The sequence below is a fragment of the Periplaneta americana genome, chromosome 4 (assembly GCF_040183065.1).
Source record: "Periplaneta americana isolate PAMFEO1 chromosome 4, P.americana_PAMFEO1_priV1, whole genome shotgun sequence".
Classification (NCBI taxonomy): Eukaryota; Metazoa; Arthropoda; class Insecta; order Blattodea; family Blattidae; genus Periplaneta; species Periplaneta americana.
The window spans coordinates 15,167,125-15,193,853 of record NC_091120.1 but is presented as its reverse complement, the minus strand read 5'-3'; the positions used below and the strand labels follow the sequence as shown (position 1 = coordinate 15,193,853).

The following is a 26,729-nucleotide window of genomic DNA, read 5'->3' as shown; positions in this document are numbered from 1 at the left end:
CTCATAATATGCAGCATCGATATAAGATAATAATTTTACATTAAATATTATTCAACATTTCTCAAGTGTTTCATATATTATTCCACATTAGTAACTCACGTTTTAAACTAGACCGAATCCGGCTATGTTAATATTTGTATTTGTGGACGTAATTCCACGCCGCTTTTCTAGATGTCAGGTCCGTGATATTTTGCACTCACGTCAATGCTGCTAGTATACAGTTGTCTGGTATTATTATAGTAAGGTATTTGGTATATGCTATGAATTAGGTTTTTGTACCATGGCTTTTACTGTATAATGGGAAGGTGTGATGAAGTACAGTAAACTTTTTTTCTAAAAAAAAAAATGAGCCTGCCTTACACTATTTCTTACTAGATAGATGGATGAATAGACAGACAGACAGAAGGACAAACAGAAACTCTACAATTCTACTCAGGGCAGAGTGATTGGGGCCCCATAGACAGGGACCAGGGACCTCTGCAATCCCTCCATAAGAAAACATTACTGTAATTCTAATTTCTTACTGTAGATGCTTTCTTCTTTTGGATCTACAATAGTGTTTTTCCTGCATGAAATAGGTAACAACAAATTGATGGGTGTGAAATTTAAATTAAAAATCCTACTAACATTCTAACGATTTACGAAGAAAATCCCTGTTACTATATAAAAGTTCTCATGCTAACTCAATGCACTAGCTTCTATTTCAGCTAATGAAAAATGTTACAGCAAATCTCCAGAAACCCAGCTATAACAGAACTGACGGTTTTGGATAGGAAGTTTCATTTCTGTAATTGATAAACTTTCATAATTTTTGTCTGACAGACTATGTGCTTATGATACGGTCATAAAATGGTTAGGGTTCCAGAGCTAGACTATGTGCTTATGCTACGGTCATAAAATGGTTAGGGTTCCAGAGCTAGACTATGTGCTTATGATACAGTCATAAAATGGTTAGGGTTCCGGAGCTAGACTATGTGCTTATGATACGGTCATAAAATGGTCAGGGTTCCAGAGCTAGACTATGTGCTTATGATACAGTCATAAAATGGTTAGGGTTCCAGAGCTAGACTATGTGCTTATGATAGTCATAAAATGGTTAGGGTTCCGGAGCTAGACTATGTGCTTATGATACGGTCATAAAATGGTTAGGGTTCTGGAGCTAGACTATGTGCTTATGATAGTCATAAAATGGTTAGGGTTCCAGAGCTAGACTATGTGCTTATGATACGGTCATAAAATAGTTAGGGTTCCAGAGCTAGACTATGTGCTTATGATAGTCATAAAATGGTTAGGGTTCCAGAGCTAGACTATGTGCTTATGATACGGTCATAAAATGGTTAGGGTTCCAGAGCTAGACTATGTGCTTATGATACGGTCATAAAATGGTTAGGGTTCTGGAGCTAGACTGTGTGCTTATGATAGTCATAAAATGGTTAGGGTTCCAGAGCTAGACTATGTGCTTATGATACGGTCATAAAATAGTTAGGGTTCCAGAGCTAGACTATGTGCTTATGATAGTCATAAAATGGTTAGGGTTCCAGAGCTAGACTATGTGCTTATGATACGGTCATAAAATGGTTAGGGTTCCAGAGCTAGACTATGTGCTTATGATACGGTCATAAAATGGTTAGGGTTCTGGAGCTAGACTATGTGCTTATGATAGTCATAAAATGGTTAGGGTTCCAGAGCTAGACTATGTGCTTATGATACGGTCATAAAATGGTCAGGGTTCCAGAGCTAGACTATGTGCTTATGATATGGTCATAAAATGGTTAGGGTTCCAGAGCTAGACTATGTGCTTATGATAGTCATAAAATGGTTAGGGTTCCGGAGCTAGACTATGTGCTTATGATACGGTCATAAAATGGTTAGGGTTCTGGAGCTAGACTATGTGCTTATGATAGTCATAAAATGGTTAGGGTTCCAGAGCTAGACTATGTGCTTATGATATGGTCATAAAATAGTTAGGGTTCCAGAGCTAGACTATGTGCTTATGATAGTCATAAAATGGTTAGGGTTCCAGAGCTAGACTATGTGCTTATGATACGGTCATAAAATGGTTAGGGTTCCAGAGCTAGACTATGTGCTTATGATACGGTCATAAAATGGTTAGGGTTCCAGAGCTAGAATCTGTGCTTATGATAGTCATAAAATTGTTAGGGTTCCGGAGCTAGACTATGTGCTTATGATACGGTCATAAAATGGTTAGGGTTCTGGAGCTAGACTATGTGCTTATGATAGTCATAAAATGGTTAGGGTTCCAGAGCTAGACTATGTGCTTATGATACGGTCATAAAATGGTTAGGGTTCCAGAGCCAGCTATGTTTGAAATTCATCTGAGAATTTGTCTACAGCTACTAATCTTGTCACTCAGTATAGTAATGAAGAATGAACTAGTATAGTTTGTGGACAGGAAAGAAAACCACAAAGACTGTCTTTCAAAGGAAATGTTCATTTATGAAATCCTCAACGAACTCAATTTTAGAGCAACATTCCCAATGCTGAAATACTTTAAGAATGCATTGAGTACTTATGGTGTCAGCTGTAGTGGGGAAAGGTCTTCTTTTTAAATGAAGTCTAGAAAAAATTGGTTCTGTACAACCATGAAACAAAATCATCTAACATTCCCCTTTTTTTTTTTTTTTTTTTTACTCAACATGAAAAGTGCTATTCTTCATGCAACGGACAACATATTATGGACACGTTTGCTGCAAAGGAAGGAAAGTTTGTATAATATAATTGTCTCTAATATATTAGTAGCTTACATTTGTGTAAAATCAAACAGTTGCTTAATTTGTACATTTCCTCAGATATACTGTGACGTAATTTATATGGGTTTCTGAGGTCCCCCCACATGCATGCAAATGCAAGTAATAAATTAGTATCTTGCATAATACCTTGCTATTGTTTTTCTCAGAAGTTTAAAAATGAGAGTCTATTGTTGAGTTTTCAATACTTTCACTGCCTAGAAATGGAAAATTACATGGGATTCAGAAGGAAGCTAAAAAATACGATGTAAATCAGAGACAGAAAAACCAGTTCATTATTTAAATGAAACTAATTTATTATATTAAAGTACAATTTTTTCAACCAACCGTAAGTTAAATGCCCAGCTATAATGCACTGTCTTCAACCTGATATGAAAAATTTACAGTGTACAAATTTGTCACAATTTCTGAGTTGTCTTTGTTCTATTATGAATGACTAGGCCCTCATACCTTACATCATGTAAGTACGTACAACATGGTTTTAGTGATCTGCTTCATGAAAGGCACATAGTCATCTTCAAAGTGTATAATGAAACGTTATTTATCTGAAAAAGTTTACACAGATTAACTTTTAATTTGATATATATCTATTATTTTGACAGAAATTATGAAGGTCACTCCAAAAGAAATGCAAAACTTTTTTAAATTACATTTTTATTCTAGACTTTTGCAAATTATGGAGTTCATAGAAGCATCCTTCTTGCTTGTATTCAAATTTAATTCAACCACTACCATCAGTGGCATCTTCATAGCACTCCAAGATGGCTGCTGCATTCGACATTATTTTGTTAAAATCAACGTACTGTTACAGAGTTCCTGTGTCGTGAGAATGAGATGACAGTGGGAAACATTCACAAGATATTGTAAATGATGTATGGAGATACTAATGTCGATTGCAGTACAGTTAGTTAATGGGCAAGCAGATTATCTGGTGAAAGAGGGCATGCCAAAATTCGGGATTCTCCTCGCAGCAACAGACCACACACTGCACAAAGTCCTGACAATGTGCAGCGCATTATCAACATGATTTCTGGCCGACAAACGCGTAACAGTGAAAGAATTACCCATCACTATAAGTTGGAATAGGAGAAGTAAGTGTATGCAGAATCAATTGGGGCTGAAAAAGGTTCGTGTCAAGTGAGTTTCGAGAATGTTGACAGAAAAAAAAACAGTGTGCAGCTAACTTTAGGAACAGTACAAGAATGGTGGAGATAACTATCTTGCAAGAATTGTAAGAGATGAACATGGCTGTACCATTTTGAACTGGAGACGAAGAGACAAATAATGGAGTGGCATCATGCAAACTCGCCCAAAAAGAAATACAAAACTGCGTCTTCGGCAAGAAAAGTTATGGCTTCTGTGTTTTTTTTATTCAAAATGACTCCTGCTTGTAGTCATCATGCCACACGCAACAAACATTAATTCTGATATATATGTAGCCTACAGCAACTCTAAAGAAACTTCAAGCATAAATACGTGTTCGACCACATTGGCAGAAGTAATATGTTTTGCTGTTGCACAACGCCCGGCCACATTTCAGTCACAAAACCACGGAAGAGATCAGAAAACTTGGATGGACAACACTGAAACATCAGCCTTACAGCCCTGATCTGGCACTGTGTGATTACAATCTCTTTGGTAAACTGAAGGAATCCTTTTGGAGAACGAGATTTGAAGATGATGATTCCCTCACGAACATGCAGGTGTAGATTTTTATCATGTGGGGGTATACAGGCCCTAGTTTCAAGGTGATGTAAGGGAACTGAAAGGAGATGGGAATTATCTGAAAAAAAAAAAAAAAAAATACATTTTGTTCCTAAAGGATGTATCTACATTCTATAAAAATAGAAAAGCTGTAGGTTAAAAATTTAATTAAATGAAAAATGTTCTGCATTTTTTTTTTAAGTGAGCCACATAATTATTATCGTAATGCACACTTATCTTTATCTATTTCACTATAAAACGTTAGGTTGTTTGGAATGAAGATTCAAATGCACTTCGGTTGCAACAAATGACACTGTAAACGTGTAAAGCATCACATATCAGAATCTTTATTCTAATTATCAGTCTCCTTCCTTATGCAATATTTACAGACATTGCCTTCAAATTCAGTAGAAAAGTAGGAACTTCATACAAACTTGTATACTATAATGTTAAAACGAGAGTGAGACTTCCTCATTTGATGTTTACTACTAACATCACTTTATAATTCAAGTTAGTTTTTACAATAAAACTGAAAGCAAAGTTCAAAAATACCATGGAAAATGTCCAATATCACATGTAACGAATCACACACACTATAATATATTGTACTACAAGACTCCCTGCAAAACTAATCATTCAAGACGAGAAAGCCTTACAAACACAACTCGTACAATTTCAGAAATAATTTCTGGTTGAAGTATTATGCTACTTGCAGAATGTTAATACTCCAAACTTACACACTGCAATTATAATCATGAAAAGGCACCAAAGTGTGTTGAAATCATATCATGTGCTGCACAAAATATAGGCACATTAACTTCATACATAATTAGATTGAAACTTCTTTTACTTGCCTTCACAAGATCGCATTTCAAGTCCCAAGACATTATCACGTTATCTTGTAACAAAAGTTTTATCTTCCTTCTTTTAGTTACAGACTATTTAAATTTCATTAGATGCGCAAAACAAAATAGTGCAAGACATTTTACCACACGTGATCTAGAGAGGTAGCTTATGACGTAATATTTATAAAGATCACCTACACAAAAATGATCAATAATTGAGAGTTGTTTGTGTGGAATTCGAGAAACAGGAGCCCATGTTAGATTGTGTAAATATTTGAATATATTACTGCTTTGAGACCGAACGATACTGTATACAAAAAATTTCAAGTACATTCAAACGGTTTAACATGATGCCACCATTGTGTCACATTTATTCCAGTTATAATATATCTGATGGCATGCAGAGTTACTTAAGACAAATACAGAGTGGTTTATATAGAACTGACACATTTCTTTCTTTAATTATTCCGTTGGAAATTCATTCAATGACCCAATTTTAGCACCAAATTAAGCAGAATGTTCTAGAGTTTAGATTCCTTGTCACTAGATGCGCAAATGTTTATGTTTTATTCCTATTGTTGGCAGCACTAGATGAGCAGATGTTTATGTTTTATTCCTATTGTTGGCAGCTGTTTTCGACATTTTGTGTCAACGTGAAAATGCAGTACACATTAAATCAACGACTCTTCCTTGTGAAGCAATACTGGATTACGAATTCAATTACAGCTACTCAAAGGGCATACCAGAGAGAATTTGGCGTTCACAATCCTCCCAAAAGAAACACAATACTGGGACTGGTAAACAAATTGGAAACAACTGGATCTCTAGTGAGTGAACCAGACTGTGAACACTGCAGAGTACCGACTAATTTTCATGGAGTTTGTTGAGCAACTGGACGATGTATAGCTGAGTCAAGGATATTTTCAGCAAGATGGCGCTACATGCCATACATCAAATGAATCCATGGAACTAATTGCAAGTTTCTTTGACGACCGAATAATTTCCAGGAACCTGTGGCCACCGAGATCTCCGGATTTGACAACACCGGACTTCTTTCTATGGGGTCACTTAAAAGACAGGGTTTACGCCACACGTCCCCAGACATTGGACGATCTGAAGCACAACATCACACAGGAGATTCAAGCTAACAACAGAGTCCTCCAACGAGTGGCCAGTAACATGGAACGACGTGTTGAGTTGTGCCTTATGCAGGATGGAGGACATTTTCAACATTTACTATAGAGGTAAATAATCTCCCAAAATTCTTCTACATTTTAGGTATAATAAGTTGTCGCTAGCACAATTCGTTTTGAAACAATTAATGAAAGAAATGTGTCAGTTCTATATAAATCACTCTGTATAAACGCCCTAAGATGAGCTGTATTTGATTGGATAATGTAACAAACCTATAATAAAATAATGGGCTAGAAAGTCAACATAGTATGTTCTGATATGAAATAATTTCTAAGACAATTTACGAACATGGTCTTTTAAAAAATTCGGGGAGGTGGAGGGGAACTTAAAAGTACCAACATAGTGACAAAATTATTTATTTTTTAATTATGTTATGAATTCCTGCTTATACTTAAAATTAGTAGGCCTACTTTCAAACAATTAAGTATATTTCTTGACTTAATGGGGTAATAATTTATTATACCTAGTTTTTCTTTTAATTTTAAAGTGGCATCTTATGGACCACGATTCTGTTTATAAGGCAGGTGGCTTATGGAGACTGTAATGGTAAAAAATCGCTGCTTTAAATCCCTGTGCTTTTAATACAAAACTAATTTTATGTAATTTGTAGACAACCTCAATCTGACGAAACGAAATAATTTATTTTTAAGAATATTCAAATAAAAATGCTACACATTCAAAGGAACCTAACAGAACACAGGTCAATAGCAAGAAGATAATTCCATCATGGACAGGGCTATTTTTTCTTCTTACCTTCTCTCCTTTTATATACCGTACGTGTTTAAGGGAATGGCAAAATATTCTGCATTACCTTCACTTCTTTTCTTTTTAAGTATCTGTGTACTAAATGACATATTTCCGTTTGCTCTTTGGTTTTCACCATTCTTTCGATTTATTTGTACACAGGTACTTCCAAAGACGCATTACAGTATGAGTTAAAACAAATGATACATGATAAAACGTCAATAGATCTTATAAGTTACTGTGGCTGTAAAATACTGTATTCAAAGATTAACACTAATGTTTCCATTCTTCAAACATGATAGCTACCACCATCCCATTTTTCATCTGACAACCATGCTACGACCCATCCTGCGAAATCTTCTGAAGCCCAGATCCAGCTCAACACTATGGCTTCAAAGACGCCTAACATAACACCACCTATTACATCTAACAAGTGATGTCTGCGTAGGAGAACACGAGAGATGCATACTGAAGTTGCCCATGCTGTCAGTGGCATGTAGAATATGAAAAACAACGGATACAAAAATATAAAGAACAGTGCAATAAAGCAAGCTCTTGAAGCGTGGCCAGATGGGAAAGAGAATTTGTCAGGACCCATCGCAGCAAACATATCGGATCGATTTGATGATGGCCTCCGACGTCTTGTATATGCTTTCAGCACAGCAACAAACAAAATGTCCAACAATAATCCTGAAAAAATTAAAATTCACACTTTTAGTAGGAACAAAGAATAGAAAATAATTATACATCTTAATTACACAACTTTTAACACTGTATCACTTCGGAATTCGTATGATAAGAACTTTCTTGTGTTAAATATTATTAACGTACCTTGTTAACATGTTTCGACCTATTTTTCAGTCATCTTCGGAACTGGTCGTTGTTGGTCTTGGTGCCTCTTGTTTCCTGTGTGGGTGCGTTTTGTAGTGTAGAGTCAAAGAATATGTGTGTTATGAAATTGAGTTGTGTGTTGAGAATATCGTTGGGGTGTGTTTTCGTGTGTCTGTATATTTCGTATTGTTCTAGTGTGTTGAGTTTCTGGCTTTTTGGTTGGATGTGCAGTATTTCCATGTCTGTGTTGATGTCTCTGTAGGTGTTTTTGCCATTTGTGATGTGTTCTGCATATGTGGAGGTGTTTTACAATTTTGTTATGGCTGTGATGTGTTCTTTGTAATGTGTTTGAAATGATCTGCCTGTCTGTCCTATGTAGAAGTTGTTGCAGGTGTTGCATTTGAGTTTGTATACGCCTGTGTGGTTGTATTTGTTTGTTTGTATTGTTTGTGTGTTGAGATGTTTTTGTAGAGTGTTATTTGTTCTGTATGCGATGTTGTAGTTTAATTTTTTGAATGAGGTTGCAATTTTATGTGTGTTTTTGTTTTCGTATGTTAGTGTGATGTATTTTTTGTGTTCTTGTGTTTGTGTTGTATTCTTCTGTTTTTTGTGGTGTTGTTTTGTCTTACGTATTATGTTGTCTATTATGTTGGGGTTATATCCGTTTTCTTGTGCTATGTATTTGATTGTGTTTAGTTCTTCGTTATAATCCTGTTGATTCATTGGTATGTTGAGTAGTCTGTCTATCATTGTTCGGAATCCAGCTTGTTTGTGTTGTGTGGGGTGGTTGGATGTGTTGTGTATGTGTGTTGTTGTTGTTGTAGTTTTCTGTATACTTTGAATGCGTGTTTGTACTGCACATCCAACCAAAAAGCCAGAAACTCAACACACTAGAACAATACGAAATATACAAACACACGAAAACACAACCCAACGATATTCTCAACACACAACTCAATTTCAAAACACATACACTCTTTGACTCTACACTACGAACGCACCCTCACAGGAAACAAAAGGCGCCAAGACCAACAACGACCAGTTCCGAAGATGACCGAAAAATAGGTCGAAACATGTTAACAAGGTACGTTAATAATATTTAACACTAGAAAGTTATTATCATACAAATTCCGAAGAAAATAATTATTTTAATATTGATGAAAAGGCAGAAACTTTCTGCAAATATACATCACGTTGGCCAGTTTCATGACTGAATTCTCGAATTATACACAGCTGGATATATTAGTACTTCTTCTAACAATAAATTCCATTTATTATAAAGAGCAGATACACAGCATTTAAAAATCAGTTACCACTTTCTGTTACACAATATGGATGCCTGCAGTTTAAAGTTCTGCTTAGCTATGTAGTGCAGGATATATAAAAAGGGATAGGAACAAAGATGGCTCTAAAGCTTATGAGACAAGAAATCAAGTGATATAAAGGCTTTTCTATAGGTAGGAAAAAATTAAGCCAGTTAAATCATTAAACTAGAATTTAACAAAAAACATATTAAAGAGAATGTTGGTTGGTTCAATGCCTAGGCACTTGGCAATGTAGTCATTTGCCATCTTGCATTCCAGTATTTTTGTACGATGTCAACTTCTTGTAGCAATGCTGTACATTAGGAGGAAATAGGGAGGGTTGGCAACCCTACTTGACCACCAAATGAATTTATTATCATAGCCTTTTTATTGTGACTTTTATTTAAATTTAGATTTTTTTTTTAATTATATTACATTTCATTTGTTGTATTCTTCCTTACATTTCCCCTGTAAACTATTTGTACTAATTGAGTTGGTTGCGTAATATTCCAGTCTTTAGATCTGAATTTTACTTCTTTTTTTGTATTACCGTTCTGTATTATTTTCATTTTGTACAGTGTCAACTCTTGTTATGTTGTTATTTTCTATAATATGTTAGTATTTTGTTCGTTCACTTTTTGTTAAATTTTCACTGCTTGTGTACTTTGTGTTCACTTACAAACCTTGTATCTTTTATCTTGTAAAAATTTCAGTATGATATCTTCAGTAGTTCCTGAGATTATGATTAATTAAATAAGCAAATTTAACATTGGTGGTATAGGGTAGTTAATCTCCCTTTAAACTGTTATTTGTAACATTCATATTGATGTGTTAACAACAAGATCTTAAACTAGTGCATGCAATGTGAGAGAGGTGAATGATATGTTATACTAACTACAATAATTAGATATATTATCTCACCTATAAAGAAGTTCACTTGCATCTGATAAAGAGATGGCTTATCCATAAGCCATATAAAAGCAATCCATCCACATATCCAGGGTATCCCATGGCATGATATCTTTAAATAAAATAATATCACTTAGATCGAGTAATGACAATTAGTGGGTGATTGTGACAATGGTGGTGATACAACAGACATTTATTTTATTCATTTTCTGTTATGGATGTAGTTTTCAACAGGCCAAGCATGGGTTTAGAGCTTTAGTCTGTTCCCAATTTACTTGCACCTTCCTATGTAGCCAGAGAACATCTGATATGTCAGCAACATTAGAGACTGAGTTTTATTTATGAGTTCTGATAGAATTATTGAAATATGTTTGTTTGGGCAATCAAAAAATAGATGGCATGACCAGAAGCAGTGAAACAGGATGTAGTGGATATAATCCGTAATTGTTCATGATGATGATGATGATGATATTTGTTTTCCCATTCTCTACATTACATTGAATATATCCAGTCCTGTTTGTGTGTCTGAATTTATAATTATCAGATGTTACGATCTATGAATTAGTATATGGCAACCCTCCCCCCCCCTCCCCCCACAGAATTGAATTCTCTCCGTACTCCTTTGATGATGTGAAGTAAATCTGAAATGAGTTACTTTAATTCTCATTGTTTATAACAAATAGGGCCCGAAATTCATGCTCTAAAATACTGCTAAATATGCATTAATAAATTAAGTTTCCTATAGCAATATGAATGCTAATGAGTATGAATTTATATTATTCCTTAGAGGTTGAAGCAGAGTTAGTTTCGTTATCTAAAATCAGCGAAGAGTTGCAGTTTACGACCAATGCGTGGCTGAGGTTTTCAATTATTGAGAAACTGCATTTGTTACCTCTGAAAATGCTTTTATATCGTAAAAACGTTTATATCCAGGATTTTTTAAAACATGTTAGTCACTTTTTTCTTTAATTTTTGCCCTACACTGCTAGGAACACAACTCAGATCAGATTTCGTATATTAAAAAGTGGGTAGTGACACATGTAAGGCAGTGTCAACAGTTTCTAGTGAAATGATTGCTTTTGGTAAACCGGAAAAATATCAGACACAAGATGCAAAATTCCCTTCCAACTCATTGTTTGCAAGTATATTTTGAGCTGTCTCAATACACGCAGTATTATTACAGTCCAGCGAATTCACCACCTAAAACTGCTTGTAGATGCTAAGCATAATATAAGGCCGCATTAAGCCACATTTCCCATTGGGTTAACACTGGTGCAGGTGGAAGTGGAATATTAGGTGCTATTGATCTAAATAACTGAACTCTCTGATGGGCATCCAACAAAAATTTTCTTTATGTAGACATGCAAGTCAGTGGCATAGCATGCGATGTTCAAGTGTTCATATTTTAACATGGTGATTCACACAGTCTGTCTCCCAAGTAGCTCCCTGCTTTTGCGTTCACAAAGGAAAACAATCTTGTAAATCTTATGCATTTATAAACATGACGAAATATGCACTTATATGCAACATAAAACAACCCTAATAAACTTAAAAGTAAATAATTCGTATTGACATTATGTAAGTTATACCCTCTAGAAAAAAAAGTACGTAAATGCATCAACTTCCGGGCCCTAATAATAAGTTTCACTTAAAAGAGCTAAATTAAAAATTAAATAATTCGTTGTTTTCAGTGTTGTATGGATGATCAATGTAAACAGTGGTTTGTCCAAAATACGAAAATCTCTGTATTACAATGTGTAATAACATACTAATTACAGCAGCATTGTGGTACTTGGTTTCTAACTCTTGAAACCAATAATGAAATGCTCTACCCTTAGCAAACCATTATGTATTCATTAGGCAGGTGCAAATGCTATGAACAATACCCAAAAGTCTACTTCTGAGCATAATCACCATTAAAGAATGAAAACTCTCAAGAATAATGATATCTAACACATTTTGAATTTTAAATATACATTTACTACAATTATTACAATCAGAAAACCACAAAAATACATATTAAATGTAATAGAAACAAAGATAAATTAAAAAACTATTATATACATAGAACAAAAATGAACATGTCAAATATTTAAATAAAACAGAAATATAAATTAAACTCCCGTATGAGCAAGCACCTGTGGTCGGGAGTTCAAAACTGCATTATAGATAAGCATAAAGAAGAAGAAATCTATACTAATAATAAATCTGTAGCCGAAATTTTTCTGGTAATTTTCGATTTTCCAAAAATAATTGATCCTAACATATATAATTAACCACCCTGAAACCGAAAATCACTTTTTTGAAATTTTTGTTTGTATGTCTGTCTGTCTGTAAGTTTGTTACCTTTTCACGCGATAATGGATGAACGGATTTCGATGAAAATTCGAATATAAATTATGTTCGTTGTAACTTAGATTTTAGGCTATATGGCAATTCAAAATGCATTATTTAAAAGGGGGGTTATAAGGGGGCCTGAATTAAATAAATCGAAATATCTCGCTTATTATTGACTTTTGTGAAAAATATTACATAACACAAGTTTCTTTAAAAAAAATTTGCGATAAGTTTTATTCCTTGAAAAATTTTGATAGGACTGATATTTAATGAGATAAATGAGTTTTAACATTAAAATAACTGCCATGTAAGGCAGTATAATGAAATAAAAAACAAATGACTTCGTCTATAAGGGGCCTTGGACAGCAACAATCGAAAGCTATGAAAGATAGCCTACAGAGAATGTTTCTGTGTTTGTATGAAGTAATATCGGAAGCTAAATTAACCGAATTGTATAATTAATTATTATTTCACCACTGGAAAGTGTAGTTTCTCTAGATGGACATAATGCTATAATGTTATTACAGTAACTTCTGATATGATATGATATGATATATGATATGATATGATATGATATGATATATGATATGATATGATATGATATGATATGATATATGATATGATATGATATAATATAATATAATATAATATAATATAATATATGTAATGTAATATTATATAATATAATTTAAGTTATTTGAAGGGTTCAGAACCATAGTGGGCAAAACGCCATTTACTGAATACGTAGAAAAAAGGGTTAAAATTAAATTATTACCATAATTCAATGGAAACCTATAACAAGTAAAATAAAGTATACACATTAAATCTAAATGATGTCAATGTTCATTAAACTATGGTTGCATGTAATAAAAATTAGAAACATGTTAAAGGAATTGTCATTGCACCAATGAGTGGTCTCTGGACCAAAATGATCGCATTTTAATTATTTGGATGCAATTTAAATTAAGTAACATATTAAACGATTTATCCTTCTATCAAACACGAATGTTCCCTGGATCAAACGTTCTATTTTAATTATGTAATTACTTTATATTTATTTCTAACGGGTGCAGCGGAGCGCATGGGTACGGCTAGTAATTAATATAAGCAATAAAATAGCACAGATTACAAAAACAAGAGCCTATATGATAAAGAACAATCACAATTGAAAACGTTTATAACCAATATTCACAAGGATATAAAACTAATATTTACCAATTAATTATCTAACCCTATGTTAAGTTCCCTTACTAATTTCTTTAATTTTTAGTTTAAATTTAATCATACTTATGTTAGTTAAAACAGGGAACTGAGAAATTAATTTGTTGCAAAGTTTTAAGCCATAGTTGAAGCCATGTTTCATACCAACAGCCATTGAACTTTTGGATTCTGTAAAATTAAATAATATGTTTCTTCTCGTATTATAATTACTGCTGATTAAATTTCCAACTTCTTTACTGTATTAATATTTAGGATTTACCTTAGCTGACTAGTTCTTCATTGTCCAAAGCCTAGTCCAATTGAAGAATTATAATTATGCCAATATGTGTTGAAATTTTTCTTGTTCTTATGAAAGAAAGTTAATAATGTATATTTATATATTTGCTCCAATTTGAAAACGTTAAAATCCAAATAAAGAAGTTCAGTACGGTAATCAATAGACTTTTTCAGACAAATTTTGATTATTCTCTTTTGTAGTAAATTCTTGAAAATTGTTTGTAGCCTATAATACAACTTGTTACTCTAAAACCACCAACTAATTGAAATGTATAATGGCTTGAACACTTACTTCCAAAACTTTATAGTGTATTCTCAGCGATCGTAACGGAAGGAAGCAATTGGCCCAATTGCAAAACTTATCTGTGAGGATAACATCTGCAGCTAGTATCTTCTGCAGGACTGTTGGAATCTCACGCTTCTTTTTGTGTGTCTGAAAACATAAGTAGGTACCTATGTTATTAAAAATACCATGCACTTTTACTTCAGATAAAGCTGTGTCTATTCTAACAGCTCCGAAGGACATGTACCTGTAATAGTGACAGTTTATGTTAATACTAGTAAATGTGACAGCTGTATGTAGATGGGAGCGTGGGGTATTTTTAGTATTTAGTATTTATTTATTTAACCTGGTACAGATAAGGTCGTCAGGCCTTCTCTGCCCCTCTACCAGGAGATTCCAACTATAATATGAAGAATAAAATTACAATTAGTATTACATTTACAATTACAAATAAAATTACAATTAGTATTAAATTTACAATTACAATTACAATAAAAATCGAAGTACGAAAAGATTACCAGACTAATTAAAGCTAGATAATTTATCATAGAAAAACAAAGAATATTTTATATTTACTGAATTGCAAATTAAACCTAGAATAACAAAATTGTGTGTGTGGTGTGCTGTATGTGCATAGACCCTTGTAGAAAATAGACTGATAAATGCAGTAAGGACAAGTAAAGATTCATATTCTTTCTGCTGATAATTATATCAAAGTCATCTTATACAGTAAACCCTCGTTAAGACAAATCTCAAGGGACCGAAAAATCGCCTGTTTGTATGAACGAAGTTCGTCTTATTCGAATTCTCATCGATTTTTGTTACAATGTCTTTCCATTTTTTCCTTGGTTGGTCCAAGTTTCTCTTCCAGATATATGGGTTATCCAGTTTATAAGAATTATCACTGTTATTACCACAATTAATTTAATTTAAGTCACTTCTAACTCACTTATATTGCCCTCATATTGTTGAAACATTCGAGAACCTCAGATTCCACTTGTTCATGTTTTGCTGCACGAATTCGCTTAATTCTTCCTGATGAAGAACCGGAAGCTGCAGCAGTGTCAATTTTAACTTTATTTTTTATTATTGTGGAAGAAGTAGATTTTGGAATTTGAAAATGTACCATGAGACCAGTGGCGGCTCCTACGTATTTCTTAAGAGGAGGAAAGAAGGTAACAAGACGAAATGACACCTTCTTGAATGAAACATGCTACAAATTAGCCAACATGCATACATGTAAGACCAGGTAGTGTTGGGGTTGGCCTTTACTTCTGTATAGCAATAATCTGTTCTTGTAAACTGAGTTTCCTAAATTTTCCAAAATATATAATGTTTTCACTTCCATTCATTGTTGCACAAATTAACAATTACAAGGAAATTCACCTCGCAGCATTTTTCGAGCACACTACAGCATCACACGTATTGGAAGAGACTATAGCTACTAACACGTAATCAGAACCATGGAAATGGGAATGGGAAATAATCTGAGGAAAGCGAGAACACTGCACCCACCCACGTGGTCTGTGTTGCCACATGTGCATTTTAAAAGTTCAGTGTCACATACTTTTGAAGAATATCAGTTCTTGTAAAGTTATACTACCATTATTGTTCAAAGTTCCCGGTGGCCAATTAATTTTTTATGTTAAAAAATAATGTAGTTTGGAGTACTACTTTCAATTTCAAATATATTTGCACAAAACTGACAACTTGGCTGTTGTCCTGTCTAGTACACAATGAATGGAAGTGAATTTCAGGGGCCAAAAAGATCTGCGATACTAATCTACAACTACTTCCTCTTTGTTTTATATAAACCCGACTTTAACTTTCAAATATCCTTGAAAGTTTGAAACCATGAATAGTAGCTTATATAAAGTGCAATGAATAATATTTATCTATAATTAAAAAAAAGTTTATATGGCGTCTTTCATAGCATTGCGTTAAAACTGTTTTTATTGTGCCTCCTCCTAGATGTGTTACAGTCTGGTTGAATGCAAGATCGTTAGATGGCAGCGGTATCGAGCTTGCTGCACAACCAGTTGGTTTCTATTTCCTGCCCATGTGCTGATTCAGAGGAGAATCTCCTCCCTATCCATTCATTTACTCGCTTTAAAACTCTGCTTCTTTCTCTCGCCGCTAGTGCGCTGTTGTCTATGTGTGTTAACTGCAGTAAAGGAGGAAAGGATTGACTTTCCTCCACACAAAAAATCTCGCATCTTTCTCACAGTTTTCTAGCAGCACATGAGCGCGCAACGTTTAAAACTCGACCAACCAAGGTTTTCTTATAGCTGTGAACTTAAAAATTATCGAAACTTCCTCAAATTTCAAGGCACATTTTATTTGGTATTTACTTTCAAAAGAAGAAATATGTGAGGAGGACGTTCCTCCCTTCCCTCCCCCGAGAAACCGCCACTGCGTGAGACACTTATATTTGGGAGTGAAAATGAGTGGTCATTATCTTCTTGTGGAGTCTATGTCACAAAAAAATTTTGATAGAAAAATCGATAAACATCTGCTCTATAAAAAAAGATATAAGAAGCAGATTTTTTCCAGCGTACCCAGTGTTTACATCTTAGCTTCGCCACTGCATGTAATCAATTATATTCCTGTTTATATTTTACTTTCTTAAATTATAATCCAAAATGTACATGTAAGTAATTTATTATACAACCAAATAAGAAGAATTAATTACAGCAATTCAGTGGCGGTTCCTCGGGGGAGGGAAGGGAGGAACGTCCTCCTCACATTTTTCTTCTTTTGAAAGTAAATACCAAATGAAATATATGCCTTGAAATTCGAGGAAGATTCGATAACTTTTAAGTTCACAGCTATAAGAAAACCTCGGTTGATCGAGTTTTAAACGACGCGCACTCATGTGCTACTAGAAAACTGTGAGAAGGATGCGAGATTGTTTGTGTGGAGGAAAGTCAATCCATTCCTCCTTTACTGCACTTAATACACACAGACAACAGCATGCTAGCGGTCAGAGAAAGAAGCAGAGTTTTAAAGCAAGTAAATGAACGTTGAGGGAGGAGATCCTCCTCTGAATCAGTGCATGGGCAGGAAATAGAAACCGACTGGTCTTGCAGCAAGCTCGCTACCGCTGCCATCTAACGATGCTGCATTCAACCAGACTATAACACATCTAGGAGGAGACACAATAAAAACAGTTTTAATGCAAAGCTATGAAAGACATCATATGAACTTTTTTTTTTTTTAATTATAAATCAAAATATATTATTCATTGCACTTTATATAAGCTACTATTTGTAGTTTGAAACTTTCGAGGATATCTGAAAGTTGAAGTTGGATTTATATAAAACAAAGAGGGAGTAGTTCTAAGTTAGTATCGCAGATCTTTTTGGCCTCTGAAATTCACTTCCATTCATTGTCTACTAGTCAGGACAACAGCCAAGTTGTCAGTTTTGTACAAATATATTTGAAATTGAAATACTGCAAACTACATAATTTTTAACATAAAAAATTAATTGGCCATCGGCACCTTTGAACAATAATGGTAGTATGACTTTACAAGAACTGACATTCTTAAAAAGCGTGTGATACTGAACTTGTAAAATGTACATGTGGCAACTCAGACCACTTGGGTGGGTGCAGTGTTCTCCCTTTCCTAACAGATTATTTTCCATTCCCACTTCTGTAAAATGGTTCCGGTTACGTGTTAGTAGCTGGTCTTTTCCAACACGTGTGTTGCTGTAGTGTGCGCGAAAAATGCTACGATGTTGTGAATTTCCTTGTAATTGTTAATTTGTGCAATTATTCAACAATGAATGGAAGTGAAAACATATTATATTTTGGACAATTTAGGAAACTCAGTTTACAAAAACAGGTTATTGCTATACAAAAGGGAAGACCAACCCTAACACTAACTGCTCTTACATGTATGCATGTAGGCTAATTTGTAGCATGTTTCATTTAAGAAGGTGTCATTTTGCGCTGTTAACTTCTTTCCTCCTCTTAAGAAATATGCAGGAGCCGCCACTGCAGTAATTATTATTTCATTGAGATGAATTCACAATGTTTAGATTCCTAGGCGAAGCATGCAATCCTTTGGTGTGTCGCATGTTTTAACATCGTAACAGGTATACATAAGACGTTTTTTAAATTTTTAAAATATAAAATTTGAGTAACTTCTACAGTTACTATTTCGTACTGCATAATGAAAAAACAGACATTAATGCAGTCTTACATGACTAAGTTTACTGAAAGCAGATATGTACCGGACCTCCTTTTCTGCTTATCACTTAATTATTTGTTATCTCATTCGACTACATAATGGAATAAACACCACATATGTTTTTCAAGTTAACTTATCACACCAGGAGTCCCATGTCAGATTGAAGCTATCTGAATGGATAAGAGGCTAAGCTACGACAAAGACTAATTGTCTAAGACAGCTCGGATATTAATGGTGGACAATATCAATACCACTTCAACTAAATCTATAGTAGGGCTATGAAGAGGACTAAAAAAAATCGGGGTCGAGAAAATGACACATAGGCCCTACTTTCGGACGCGTTTCCATACAGGGGAGTGGCATTTCCTCTAAGGTTAGAGCCTAGTTTAGGTGCATTAATCGAAAATTAGGAGCTAGAAAATATTGAGAATAAGACGCATGTTTATATGACATTTTTTTTTTCAATTAATACACACACACACACACACACCTAAACTGGGCTCTAACCTTAGAGAAATGCCACTGCCCCTGTATGGAATGCACCCCTACTTTCTCATAGGTTTTACACATTTCGCAATACTTCAGATATTGTTGTTGTTGTTTTCTAATGCCAGGCATTTGACAATAAAGTCATTTGACCTCTTGTACTCCAATATTTTTCAAAGATATTATCATGGCCAGCCACTGAAGCACAGATTTTGAGGTGTTCCGAATCCATTTCTTGGTTTGAGTTACACAATGGGCAGTTAGGGGACTGATATATTCCAATTCACTCCAATATACTTCAGATGTTTATTTCGCAATACTTCAGATGTTTATCCTGTTACAGATGGAATTTCTGTTTAAATGTTATGTTTTATTTAACGACGCTCGCAGCTGCAGAGGTTATATCAGTGTCGCCGGATGTGCTGGAATTTTGTCCCGCAGGAGTTCTTTTACATGCCAGTAAATCTACTGACATGAGCCTGTCGCATTTAAGCACACTTAAATGCCATCGAGCTGGCCTGGGATCGAACCCGGAACCTTGGGCAGCGCTATACCAACTCACCAACCAGGTCGACATTTCTGTTTACATTTGCAACTATTATTTACAAGATATAATTATTATGGAAATGGAACTATTTATTATGTACTGTAATAAGATAAAACTTTTATTTTTTGCGCAGTGCACCAGGGTCTATTTTAAGTTCATTCATAGGCCTATTCTTGATCATGGTAAATGACTCACCTGATAATATAAGTACTACTGGTAATTCAATGTTAACTGCAGATGATATGACTCTCTACTTATTAAATTAAAACATAAATCTACTAATCAGAATAATAAAATGTGTAGGCTATACAGTGAAGTGCTTGCAGATTAATGATTTGTCTAAATTTAAAAAACAATCACAGAATATATTGTTTTGGGAAGGCCCCTGTCTATACTATAAAGATAACCATAAAGAGCCATATTGCAGCACTATATAAAAATGGAACCAATATCAATCATACAGCTCGACCAAGTTAATTAAATCTGCAAGCCGAGAGGGGAAGTTGGAGACAGTTCTGTAGGGAAAGGAGGCGGTAACGAGAGGAGACCAGTACAGTCTCATATGACAGCAATGTTTTCCTACTGCGCTTCAATTCATAGAGTGGTAACAATTTAAGACGCTTTGAAATAGACTGTACTTCTACTTCTGCTTGACAGTGAGGTTTGGCATTCTGATTGGCAAGCGTGGGCGTAGGAGAGAAAGTTGCATGAGGGGGGAGGCAGCGTAACTGTTGCCTTTATCTGAAGACAAGGACAACAAATGCGTGCGCTCCATAGTGTATTTTAAACAATGTGCACACGTTGAAATCTGAGCGTCAAGTGACCTATGTGGCAACTGTGTTTTGCCTCTACATTCCATCCTGATATCCCCACTCGCAGACTTGACTTGGACGAGCTGTATGCATATAACATACCGGTAACTATTATTCTGCTGCTGAATGACAACTGTACTTAATTACTTCCTCAAGCGAGTAATGCTGTTATTTTCTTCTTCTTTCTTTTGTATTACGCCTGAAGCTTGCTGCGTCCATTCATCAATGTTTTGTAAGGACATCTTTCCATATCAGTTTTGGCGTCCTAAACTTCTCTTTCCAGTTGGTTTCCAATCTCTAATTCCCTTCACTAATCTGTTGTCCTTCATACGATCAATGTGTTCATTCCACTTAATTTTCCTAATCATTATCAAATTATTCACAGGTTCAATTTTCCATTCATCCCTAACGTCACTTCTGATTTCATCCCTTAGTGATTTTTGTGTTCATTTATCCACTTACTTTTTTCATACCCGTAAGTATTGATCTTACAAGTGATTTGTATTTCATAATTTTTGCTTTCTTTCTTACATTCTTATTAATTCCACATGGTAGTATTGAGGCAACTTGCAATTTTGTTAGCAGCATTGGCTTGATGTATTACTTCATCATTTATTGTGTTCGTGGATTAATTTCAATGCCTAGATATTTAAATTTCATTACCTGCTCTATTATTTTACCATCTAACTTCTGTCTAATTTAACTATTCTAGGTTCTTTTGATACTGCTAAAATACTTTTGTTTTGATCTAAATGAGGGGTTGGAAAGCAATGGTGGATCATTAATGTTTAGGTGAGGGATTTGGACTTTTTCCATTGCTGGTTGTCACAATCAAAAATTAAGACACAATGTTTCGAAGGGAGAACCACCCTTCGAAACGTTGTGTCTTAATTTTTTATTGTGACAACCAGAAATGGAAAAAGTCCAAACCCTTCACCTAAATACTTTTGTTTTGTTTACTGAGATTTCATATTATATTCGCTTGCTATTTGTTTAAAATTTGTGTAGTATTTGTAAATTATTTTCAGAATGTGCTAAAAGTTAATGTTGTCTACATAACTGACCAGGTTTAAATTTATATTAAGTAGCCTATTTAACTTACCTCATTTTTATTTTTTACTTCTTTATTTAATTTTCTTGTCATTTCAGCCATAACGAGACTAAAGAGGGTAGGAATTAAGGAGTCTCCTTGCTTATTTCTTTCTTGATTAAGATTTTAGATAAACAGTTTTTGTCTTACTGTCGTACTATCTGTGTATATTTCTTTCATGATATTGATCAAACTTCGTGAGAGTTTCTTCTTTCTAAAATATTAAGTACATCCTTTAATAGCAGTGGCGTAGCATGAAATTTTGAGCAGGGGAAGCTAACTCAAATTCTCTTCCATGTACATATTGGAAAAATATAGTCTTAAAGTAAATAGTAATCAATATCAAGTCAGGAGTCCGAAGATTGGTTGGAACCTCGTAAGCAATACCAATAAGGCATCACCTCAAATGGTACGCAGTAAAATATGATTTCATGGTTTACACATATCTCTAACAAATAGACACGTTTACGTATAATTTAACACTAGCTCACTCTCTGTCATAATTAGAGAAATCACAATATTAATGGTCAATAAATACAGTATTAGTAATTACGTAAGTTATGCGTCTGTCTTGGTTGTGTCCTTCATTGATAGCAAGGGAGTCGGTCGTTTGTTTTTTAAATCATACTTTTGTTCATAAGTCAGTTTTGATAATGAAATTGTCCTAAAATTTCAAGTTAATTAGTGTCAGCAACAGTTATTTCACTCATTATTTATTATATCAGCCACAATGCACACTAACACTTCAACTAAACACAACTCACGAAAGGGATAACTCGGAAACTAAATGTTTTTTCATGTTAAAGCTAGCTTTTTGCGAGCCTTGCGATCAGGGTAGTTTAGTTAGAAAGAGATGGAAAATCTGCGGGTAGGGTTACACAGAAGAATGAGGGGATTGGAAGCTGGTGTGTGCTGGCTTCATGTTTACTGCTGCATCACAAATCATCCTGAGCTGCCGCATCACAATATTTAACACGTAAATATAAATTGTATTAAAATTAATAAATGATTTTGTTCATAAACTGCAGGTTTCTTATGAAATTATTATTAACTGGGGAAGGTGAGCTTTTTAGCTTACATCGACACTACGCCACTGTTTAATAGTACCCTATCAATGCTGTTACACTACGGAAATTCCGATCAAAAGAATAAACTTTTACAAGTTCATGGCTGAAACACTTTATACCGCCGCTGCCACCGTCCCCACCACCACTACCACCACCAGAAAATGTGTACAAGATAGCCTATTCAAATAATATTTTCTTACCATCATAATACAAATACTACAGCACAGACTAAAGTGATTTATGGCTTATTAATTCCATCCAGTCTACCCCCTATTTCATCCCTCCAGGGAAAAGTGTCGGAAATTACCACTGATTAGGAAAGAGCTTAACATATTTAATACAAAATGAAACATGAGAATATCGACACACACCTCTCATTGAGGTTCTGATTGATAAATCTACTGGGTCATCCAATATTGTCTGGCCAGAGCCGCTGCAGGAATTGTGCCAGCCTATTAGCTATCGCTTCCCACCAGCCTGGCAATACACGAGTCTGTGGCTCAACAGTAAACCTGTTATGCTAGAGTGACTGCCTAACAGTGGCGGCTGATTGACTGAGGCAAGTGAGGCCCTCAGTCACTTGGCTTAACTGAAATCAAATTTTGTGTTTTTATATAATGTATTAGTTATTTGAATGAAGCGTATATCGCTGTAGAAGTATTTGAAAACTTTGATGTATATAGACCTGTTTTGCAGTAAAATTTGTTTCTGAGGTCAGGATTGCTCGTGCCGGGTCTGGCTTGTTATGTATATATACCTGTTTTGCAGTAAAATTTGTTCCTGAGGCCAGAATCGTTCGTGCCTGGTCTGGCTTAATGCATTTCATATCCTTTTGCGGGCTTTGAGTTTACGCTTAAAACGTTGTAGCTGAGGCACAATTCGGCTGGCCTGGTCAGGTTTCACTCGTCCCATCCATGGGCCGGTCTCAATGGTAGAGTGGGGTGGGAATAGCAGTGGTGACTTGTCTTCCTAACTAGGCCATAAATAACAAAATTCCAGCTCTTTGGCAGGCAGAAACCCACTCGATTCTCTCCCCTTATGTCTCAGTTCATGACATAAGCGAGGGTGTTCTACTATTGTACTTCGTAGTACAGTAGTGAATCTGGGCCAGTGTTGTTATATATTTTGGGAAAATATAAACAGAAACAAATGAGAGAAATAATGCTGGTGCAGTTAATTCATTGTTAGAGTGTCCTTTTTCGAGAAGAAATAAAACTAAAAGAAAGAAAGTTTTAAATAAAGAGAGAGACTACCGAGATACCTACGACATCGCTGATAATTTTTCTGACACATAATCTTAAAACGCGAGTTTCTATTGCAACCTGGTATGGGCAACATAAATGGTTATGTGGTAATGTGATGCAAAATAAACTTCTCTTGCCTTGTTTGTTGCTGTCAAAAGAAAAAAAGAAAAAGAAAAGAAAGAAAGGGGAATTTCAACACATAATATGGGATGCTTCATCACACTGAAACAATCACTGAAACTCAGAGCATAACAGCTTATTTGGTGAGTGAAATTATTATTTTTCATTGATAGTAATAAGAATAGACTAATAATAGTAACAATAATAATAATAATACAGTAATAATGATATTAATAATATAATAGCAATACTAATTAATATCATATATAAACATTTCCTATTGGAGGCACTTAAACTAGTTGCATCTGGCCTCACCAAGGATTTTGATCACCGGCCGCTACTGCTGCCTAATAAATTCTAATGCACTTTAAAAGTTATGTACCCCCTCCCCCTTGTCACCCAAGGAGATGTTGGAACTTCCTGCTTTCATTTTCCACAAATTTCTGGCATCTGCTTAAGGAATTACCCATTACCTTTCTTAGTTCTCTTCGACAAATTGAATTGAGTTTCTTCTGTGAGCACTGTACATCAACTTCTTCGCTTCTTATCTTAAACACTTCCCATTTCCCGAAATTTATTAACTAATTTATGAATCGTATCATGACTTGGAACTCGAACACCTGAGAATTTCTTCTGAAATCTTCTAACGACACGAGCAAATTCTGTATGCACATACGAATCATAAATAAACTTCCAATATGGAATAGAATAATTAGGCATATTATTTGCCATTTATTCTTAGCAGACCGTACATGTGTAGTTGCTTGCACTGTTCAAACAACACTAACTGTGTCAGGTGAAAGTCAGGTAAAAATCAAATGACCCCACTTGCTCACTTCCCCATCTGGCTGTAGGTGTTGACTTATTGGCTGCAGCTCTGGTCAGAAGATAATTGGATGACCCAGTATTACAAGCAGTACATCTCATTTGACGATAGATATCAGAGGAAGAACAACTGCTGCACGCATCTCAAGTCTGATTAGTGAACCAGGGCTATGTTACTATTATAGTCAGTGATATATGCAATGGAGGGGAGAAGGAACTGGCCACCCTAGTCCATCATCTCCTGGCTTAGTGCCTCATGAATGATCCTTATTAGTCTCATTTATAGGGTTACAACCAGTCTTCAGACTGCTGACTAAACATACATTCATACATACACAGCCTACTGACACAAATGCAGAGTTTGCTTGTACAGGTTGAATCTTGCATTTCAAAATTAATAATGAGTTACAAAACAATTGACTAGAAGATTGCTAACATCTATATACTGTACTAATCGTTGAAAGTAGGCTACATCTTTGAAGTGGAATCCGCGTTTTGAAATTTATCCAATAATTCATATTTTCCTTGAAGTTCTTTCACTCAGAAACAACATGAAGCCTCCCAAAATTACTTATTTCCTGAAGGAAGTCATGCTACAGATTTTTATCACTCTTTGAAAAATTACCACCCTTTACATGACTCTTCAGACTGTTGCGTTGGTTTTCCTTATTACTAAACTGACACTGTTGGTTATTAAAATATAAATTTAATAAAAAAAAAAAAAACAAAAACAGTACTTATAGACAATTACAATTAGGTCTGCGGTTTGCTTCTAATACATTTTGCCTGATTTTGTAGTTGTTTGTAGTAAGATTTAAATCAATCCAGAAAATGACACAGACTATGTTCTATTGAGGTTAGGTGAAACCCACATGCAAAACATTTTCATGTCTCTTTAACTTTATTTGAAATCATTTCAGCAGGTATGATTAATTAATAGGTAATAGAGTTAGTTACCTGATCGTGCATTTTAATTCTTCCTAAATGAAGCTCACTGCATGTATAAATTCCACAAGCACAATTCAATTTGGGTAGACAAACACTGTCAACCAATCTTTTACGTTGAAGTACTATGACTATACTGGTATTTAACCACTGATCTTCAGTTCAAAGGGTACAGAGATAAGCCAATCAGCTAACGCTGTCAGGGCTGCCCAAATCTTTCACCTACAATAAACATTAGGCGGCACCACAGTCCACTCCTATTTATAAGCGACTAGTTCGAAAAAAAAAATGTCAGTGTGGCCAACATCAGAACTACCTTTCCAGCTTTCTAAAGCCAGCTACTTTTCTCTAAAACCAGCTAAGTTACATTTGAAATTTTACACTTATCTTGATGGATTTATAACAATATGGATGTAACAATAGGAATAACAGAGATTAGGCCTACAACACAGATAACACTGAACAATATATCTGTAAGACATTCACTGAAATTATACAATGTAATTAATAATAAATATATCTTTTTTTTCATGGTGCTACAGCCCATGAAGGGCCAAGACCGGCCGGTCGGCTGCTAGCCTCACGCCCAGATGCCGAAGCAGAGGTGGACGATCATCCAACCAGTACGGAGGTATGGTGTGGTTAGCACGATGTTCCCCCAGCTGTTACAGCTGGTTTGCAAAACCAGATTTTTGCTACCTATCGTAGCTCCCCAAGTGCATCACGATCCTGGGTGAGAACTGGTCCCATACACTGGCCGAAATTTCATGAGAAAATTTCTTCTCCCATGAGGACTCGAACCAGTGCGCATTCCGTAATGTGAGTCCTAGGCAAAATGCCTTAGACCGCGACGCCATGCCGTGGGACAATAATAAATAAATAATCATATTTTTTCACCATGAAATGAGTGCTAGTAGCTAACACTGCTAACAAATTATAATTCCCTATGGCGGCTGAGTAACCTAGGAAAAGATGGAAGGAC

General features: G+C 35.0%; 1 protein-coding gene across 1 annotated transcript; it reads right to left on the bottom strand.

Annotated features, from left to right (window-relative positions):
- Positions 1-7,395: 7,395 nt before the first annotated feature.
- On the bottom strand, positions 7,396-26,036 carry LOC138697545 (polyisoprenoid diphosphate/phosphate phosphohydrolase PLPP6). Its single transcript, XM_069822878.1, has 4 exons — positions 25,760-26,036; positions 14,426-14,566; positions 10,312-10,411; positions 7,396-7,945 (listed from the first exon to the last, which is right to left on the bottom strand). The coding sequence occupies exons 1-4, from the start codon at positions 25,769-25,771 to the stop codon at positions 7,545-7,547; spliced, it is 654 nt and encodes a 217-aa protein (XP_069678979.1). The 5' UTR covers positions 25,772-26,036; the 3' UTR covers positions 7,396-7,544.
- Positions 26,037-26,729: the final 693 nt, after the last annotated feature.

Bases quoted from the DNA above. Each gene is read 5' to 3' on its own strand.
- LOC138697545 (XM_069822878.1), bottom strand. The intron at 10,412-14,425 runs GTAAGTGTTCAA...TTTTATTTAAAG, and splicing joins TACACTATAAAGTTTTGGAA to ATATCATGCCATGGGATACC. The intron at 7,946-10,311 runs GTGAGATAATAT...TAATTTTTTCAG, and splicing joins GCAAGTGAACTTCTTTATAG to GATTATTGTTGGACATTTTG.